The sequence below is a fragment of the Hordeum vulgare genome, chromosome 5H, assembly GCF_904849725.1.
Source record: "Hordeum vulgare subsp. vulgare chromosome 5H, MorexV3_pseudomolecules_assembly, whole genome shotgun sequence".
Classification (NCBI taxonomy): domain Eukaryota; kingdom Viridiplantae; phylum Streptophyta; class Magnoliopsida; order Poales; family Poaceae; genus Hordeum; species Hordeum vulgare.
Genome location: NC_058522.1, coordinates 85,357,867 through 85,364,373, shown reverse-complemented (window position 1 = coordinate 85,364,373; position 6,507 = coordinate 85,357,867). Strand labels below are relative to the sequence as shown.

General features: G+C 44.2%; 1 protein-coding gene across 1 annotated transcript; it reads right to left on the bottom strand.

The window, feature by feature from the left end:
• Positions 1 to 359: 359 nt before the first annotated feature.
• Positions 360 to 3,697, bottom strand: LOC123398651 (amino acid transporter AVT1C-like). Its single transcript, XM_045093103.1, has 11 exons — positions 3,258 to 3,697; positions 2,762 to 3,126; positions 2,425 to 2,639; positions 2,314 to 2,337; positions 2,042 to 2,222; positions 1,585 to 1,804; positions 1,340 to 1,475; positions 1,083 to 1,245; positions 931 to 974; positions 746 to 808; positions 360 to 638 (listed from the first exon to the last, which is right to left on the bottom strand). Exons 1-11 carry the CDS (start codon positions 3,530 to 3,532, stop codon positions 546 to 548), a joined length of 1,779 nt encoding a protein of 592 aa, XP_044949038.1. The 5' UTR covers positions 3,533 to 3,697; the 3' UTR covers positions 360 to 545.
• Positions 3,698 to 6,507: the final 2,810 nt, after the last annotated feature.

Below are 6,507 nucleotides of genomic sequence, written 5' to 3'. Positions count from 1 at the left end.
GGTATTATAGATTTAATCAGCATGACAACCTGGAAAGATAGTCTATCTTCAACGTCAATGCTTGCAATGTTCTTCAAAGGGCGGCCGACGACATCCTCATTTAGGCAAGGGCTTCCACAGTCCCCAAGTGCGATGCACTCATGTTTGTTCGCTCCTTTTTCCTGTTGCCATCTAACTATTTGCCTTGTTGTTTTTGTCAGTTCGATAAATACACTATATGACTGTCACGCCATTTCCGGAAAAATAAGAAATGAGATAGGACTACACCCACTCTCCCAATCTTCGAAGTAGCTCTAATAAAAAATATGAACAGGCAACTACTAAATCTTCGGTCTATTCTGGAATATTGTGCTATCATGGACGGCAAAATACAACAAGTACCGTATTACGGTGAAGATACGAAAAACTTTCTTGCGATGTACATGTGCAAAAGAAGGAAGGCGTACAACAAATGGAAAATTGCCCTCTCCAATTTCATGAAATTTCAAAAGAAAAAGAATCTGCAACAACTACACACAGGTCCGATGCACTGTGGCACTTCCATACTAACTGCCGCCTATCATCTGGTTAATCGAGGTGTATGATCCAACGCATGCGCAACCCAAGCCAATAAATATGATTGTTATGCAAAAAACCACCTGAAAAGGAAAAAAAAGAGTAGAGATTACATCATAAGCAAATTGTGATTAGCATCTTCAAGGCTAGATGTTCTGTTGAGCCTGCGCATTTTCAGTTAATAGATTACCTCCCACAAAGGTACTGAGTCCCGTTTGATGGAGAGGTAGCATGCACAAGGGAGGATCAGGGCCTGCAAATGCAAATGCGAATCGTCAGGCAAATAACATTGGAAAGCTACTGTCCTTCAATTTTTTGTTTGGAAAACTACTGAACACAGCTTCAGTTAATAGCTGAATAATTGCAGGCACTCACCACAAGCATTGTGAAGACAGATCCAAGCAATGCCATCACCAAGGCTGCAATTCAAATGGAGAAGGCCATAGCATTAGAATGCATGAAGTTTTGGGGGTAAATTTAGTGAACTGCTATTATAGGAAAAAGAAATATAAGCAAGTGACAAGTACCAAAGTATGGAAAAGATAGAGCCACGACGACAGTTGAGAGGACAAGAACTGTCCTAACACACATTCCTGCAACGTAATTTCGCATCTTTTTAGGCAGAGCCTCCTCTATCGACAAGGCAACCGGTGTCATCGTCAAGGCGTATTTGGTGTATGGATTCACAATCTGAAACCAAAGGGATGAAATGTGGGAATGAGCACTTGTATGCTTATTTTGATAGAAGTGGAATAACTATCTGTGGGTTTGGTTTTCCTCATACCGTCATCCAAATGGCGATCTTGGAGGGAACATACTGCTGTGGCATGTTCAGTGTGAATTGCGACATCGTGGACTCGCCGAACATCAGAAACCCTGTGGCCGCGACCCCAGAGTACACAATTGTGACGACTATAAAGCTGAAACGGTGGAGAATAGCACATGTTAGCATGTAGCAAAACAAATAACTACAAAAGCAGAGCATAGTATGGTACTGTAGCGTTTCATTTGTCAAGTTCAGAACCTTACCAGAACAGGAGGACAAAAGGGAACTGCGAGCGCTCCTTCATCGATGAGTATATATTTGGGAAAACTGAGTGCCCTGAGAAGCAGTATCCATACAAGCCAAGTGCCACTGGAAGGTGGGTCAGGTTCAGGGCACTACCAGAAGGGTGGAACCCAACTCCATCGCCAATACCAACCCAAAACAGGCACACAATGACTGTTAGGGTTGCAACCACGCCTCCGGCTGCGGAATTTCAGAAGACAAAGGGTCATCAAGCATACATCACCCGTTTAAAGATTAGGAGTGGGAGGCAATATGCAAGTATTAACTACTGTTGATAGCAATCTAACGTTGCTATGGATGATTAGAATCAGGGAGAATCGGGAGAATAAGTGGCGATGCTAGTATTGACATCGTTGCAAAAAATTGTTTATGAACAGTACACAATTTGTTCTAAAAATTCAAATTAGTAGTACTCACCAGAAAGATAGGAAAGGAGACTGAGATTTCTGAGCCAGACTGATGGGAGAATTGCCAAAGCCATTGATATCGCGAACAGGTTATGAGAGTTCAAGTAGATGCCGGTAAAAGCTAAATGCGCAGAAGGAAACACTGAAGACAAGCTGTCTCCTAGCAGTGTGATGTACTCCACGCAGCATGCCTGTAAATAAGTGGCATGTTACATCAGATATGCAAAAAACCAAAAGTTTTCCAAACACAGTAGTACCAGTATTCAGAGACAGAACACTTACATAAAGTTCTAGATAAAGGACAACCTGCAAAAGAAACATGAGCAGCAATATGAATGATGTGAATTTTGCTAAATCTGTACAATTAGGTGGACAATAGGTAAATACACATACCGATACAAATACTCGACCCGGGATACCGAAAGCGGCTCGTCCGATATCGGGGTATGTTTCAATGGTTGGCGAGCTGTCTATGCATCTCTTGAGAAGCAAACCGGTGTAGCATGAACAGCCTCCCAACAAAGGAAGGAGGAGGAGGCTTAACCATCCCGCTTGTTTGATTCCAAAACACGTAGTGAGAATTCCAACACCGCACAGGACATTGAGCCCTGAAGTAATGAAAGTAAACATTAGAACAGAAAAACTTAGAGTACTGAGAATGAGGAATGTAGTACCCCATGATTTGATCTATGGGAAAACAAATTGAGATGAATCGAGTGAATATGTGTACCGTTGATGACAGATTGTCCACTGCTGCACTTGGTGGACGGCGGTGGGAGCTCAATGTAGTTGGATTTCAGGCACGACGCAGAGGGCCTCTGCTGCACCGCGGGTGGGTGCGGAGCCGTTGGCCGCGGCTGCAAGCTGTCCGTCGACGGCGGCCCTGCAGGCTCCTGCTGCTGCGACAGCTGCGACAGAGAGGGTGGCAGCAATGGCCGGGTGATCGGCAGCGAGCCCTCAGTGGTGACCTTCTTGAGGAAGAAGGAGCTCCCGGCCTTGAGGAAAGAGTTCCCGAACTTGGTGATGCTCGGGCTGGCCGCTATGATGCCGCTCACCGACGGTGACTGGACGGCGCTCAACATGTCGATCGACTGCCTGCATGCGCGCGACGCCGAGTAACACGCGAAAATAATTCGATCTCGTCAGAAATATTATTACGAGAAAGATTAATTAATCAGACATGCATGGAACCAGGCATGCAATGAAAGATCCATTGATGGGCCGACCTGTAACTCTGCGGCCACGCGGCCTGCTGCCTGGCGACGTTGGGCGCGTGTTCCTTGCCGCCGTCGCCGTCGGCGTCGTCATCGCTGCCGCTTCCGCTACCACTGCCGGTGGCGTCGTCGGCACCGTCACCGTCGTCGCTCCTGTCGGAGAAGGAGGATCCGGCGTCCGACGAGGGTGGCGAGCCGCCATCCCGGTCCACGCCGAGGTCGTCGTCCTCGTCGCCTATGAAGAGCAGCGATCTGTCGCCGTGGCCCTTCTCCTCGTCGCGATCCATGCCGTCGCCGGCCTCTCCCTCTCCCTTCCGCGGCAACCGATTCGATTCGATTCGATTCGATTGGTTCCGACGGGCAAAACCTAGTTGCGATCGAAACCCAGGATAAGGAAAGCAGATACGCACGCACACAATGGACACAGCTCGATGAACGAGATTCCAAAGATCGATCGTGGGAACAAACTACTACTATACGTACCTTATAAAATCCGCGGCGACAGAGGGAAGGGGAGAGAGAGACGAACACGGGGGAGAGAGATGAGGCGGGGAAGGAGCCGGACTCCAGGACCAGCTGGTACGTACGTGCTGGATCAGTTCCGGACGCGATTTATATACGTGCCGCGCAGAGTTCTGTTATGTTTTTTCTTTTCTTTTATAATCATAATCATCAATAGGGAAAATCACGTCCGATCAGGCTTCGTGCAATCTAAGTAGGTCCAGATCTCTACGAATACATCTGACGCGGATAAGTACAAAACTATAAGGATCGCCATAACACCCACATATGTAGGCGTTAAGGAGTATTTAAGAAATTCAGCAAGCACGGCCTCGTGTCTCACGTCATCGCATGCATGCATCTCGAAATCTTTTTGGATTTTCAGTTTTTAAAATATTTTATCTCTTAAATGAAAAATTCGATTAAAGATCCATTTTCATCATTAAATCCACGGCGACGAGATCTTCAAAATTAGATCTCGTATCAATATGTTTTGATGATTTTTTTGGGTTAAAAGTTGTCATATCTATTGCACATGAATTGCCATGGTGTTTATACTAAAGTTGTCATGATATGTTTCAGCTATTTTTTCTTCTACGTCTAAATCTAAATTTTGACATATTATAAAACGGGGAATTAAGAAACTAGACTTACCATGAACAATAAACTAAAATTATCATGGTGAAAAAATTGCCATGGTCAACTAATAAAAATGGTCGTAAAAAGTAATTGAAAATATAACGGTAGCTTTAAATCTAGAAGAACAAATAGGTAGAACATGTCATGGCAACTTTAGAGCAACTGCAGCCGCGTCCGAGGATGCCTCCCAAGACACCTTTTTAGGTTCGGTATTAGGCTTGGGGCGTTTTTTGGCTGAAAAACAGCCCATCCACGCCCCCAGCGCCCCCAGGACGTCAAAATAGCATCGACATACCGAGGCAAAACCCGGCGCACTGGAGGGATCTTGGGAGCGCCGACGGAAGTTTCGATGATTCACGTCTTTCCACGTGTCATTTTTTTGGCCAATTTATCATTTTCTTCACAAATTTTTGATTGGGATGGGGATGTGACTAGGAAGATGCTTCCCTTTTATCGCTGGTTGGAGCTTTTGCCTCCCAAGACACCAACTTTTTAGGTTCAGTGGTGCTCTTGGGGGCTCCAACGGGTGTAGATGCTCTTAGTGTAAACACTATAGCAACTACAGTGTAAACATCATGACAACTTTTGGTCAATTTTTTTTCATCGATCATGGTCAAAATTCTAAAATTGCCATGATCTATAAACTAAATTTGCCATGATGGATTACTAAAAATTGCCATGATCTATGCATTAAATTTGTCGTGGTTAATTACTAAAAATTACGATGGTCAATTAATAAAAATTGCCGTAAAAAGTAGTTGAAAATATAACGATAACTTTAAACTTAGAAGAAAAAATAGATAGAACATGTCATGGCAACTGTAGTGTAAACGCTATGACAACTATAATATAAAATCATGGTAACTTTTGCCCAAAAGAAAATTTCATCGAAACATATCAACATGAAATCTAGTTTTGAAGATCTCGTCGAGACGAATTTAATTGTGAAAACGGATTTTTTATTGGATTTTTAATTAGGTGATAAAACATTTTTAAGCCGAAAACCAAAAAAGATTCATGGTGAAAGAGAAACGGGCGTGCGTGAAGTGGTTAAATATCCACACACTAGCCGAGTTCTACGTGGCAAAGAAATTCAGATATCAATTGCCAAAATTCGTGCAACAACAAACGGACAGTAATCCATGCGTGTGAGCGGTTTGCAAACGCCCACACGTGTGGGCGTTATCTTTTGGGAACTATAAATACACATGTCGAGATTTACAAATACGTACATACCACTAGTAGAAAAAGGCCCATTTGTCCCGGTTCCATAAGCCCATTAGCCTCGGTTCTTCACTAGTAGAAAAAAGGTCTTTCGACCGAAGCCGAAAAGACAATTAGCCCCGGTTCAAACGAAAACCAGGACGAATGCCAGACATTGGTCCCGGTTCAGTTTGCCAGGACATTGGTCCCGGTTCACTTCATCTCATTAGTCCCGGTTTGGGGCAAAACCCCGGACTAAAGATCTAGCGACTGCCACGTGGCGTGCCGCGGAGCATTAGTCCCGGTTTGTGGCAAGAACGGGGACTAAAGGGTAGGCTATTAGTCCCGTTTTAAACAAAAACCGGGACTAAAGTGCTGCCTATATATACCCTCGCCCCTGCCACCCTCTCCTCTGTTTTTTGGCTGTTGAGGTGTGCATGCCATGCTCTTGCCACCCTTCTAGTTTATGCACATGAGGTGTTCGATGAAATGCCCGAGCCACACTACTTAATCTTTCTCCTCTCCAAGCTCGACCTCCAAACTCCATTTTCCTCAATATTTGTCTAGGTTTGGCCGTGCACCAACTACACAAGTGTCCCGTGCCCGTCCTCACCTTTGTCGATCGCCCGCGTCGATCTCGTCGCGAGAAACACCGTGGTGAGCCTCTTGTTCTTGTCTTCTTTTTAAAAAAAATAATAATTCTTACTTGTATGATTTAGATACATACTTGTATAAATTACTTACTTTCATTATTTTTTGTTATTATATAGTGCTATGGTTTTGGTATCCACCTCTGTCGGCCCTCGTCCTGTCTATGATTCGGATGTGGTATATATTATCTTTTATAACTATTTGTTTTATTTAGTGTTTATGACAATTACGACGACCAACGTGACATATATTTTTTAATCTAGGAGGT

What these genes read in the sequence shown, in the direction of transcription:
- LOC123398651 (XM_045093103.1), bottom strand. Translation starts at nt 3,532, where the DNA reads ATGGATCGCGACGAGGAGAAGGGCCACGGCGACAGATCGCTGCTCTTC. An exon ending in GCGTGGCCGCAGAGTTACAG is followed by an intron (nt 3,127 to 3,257) that starts GTCGGCCCATCA and finishes GCGCGCATGCAG; the next exon opens with GCAGTCGATCGACATGTTGA. An exon ending in TCTCCTTTCCTATCTTTCTG is followed by an intron (nt 1,805 to 2,041) that starts GTGAGTACTACT and finishes GAAATTCCGCAG; the next exon opens with CCGGAGGCGTGGTTGCAACC.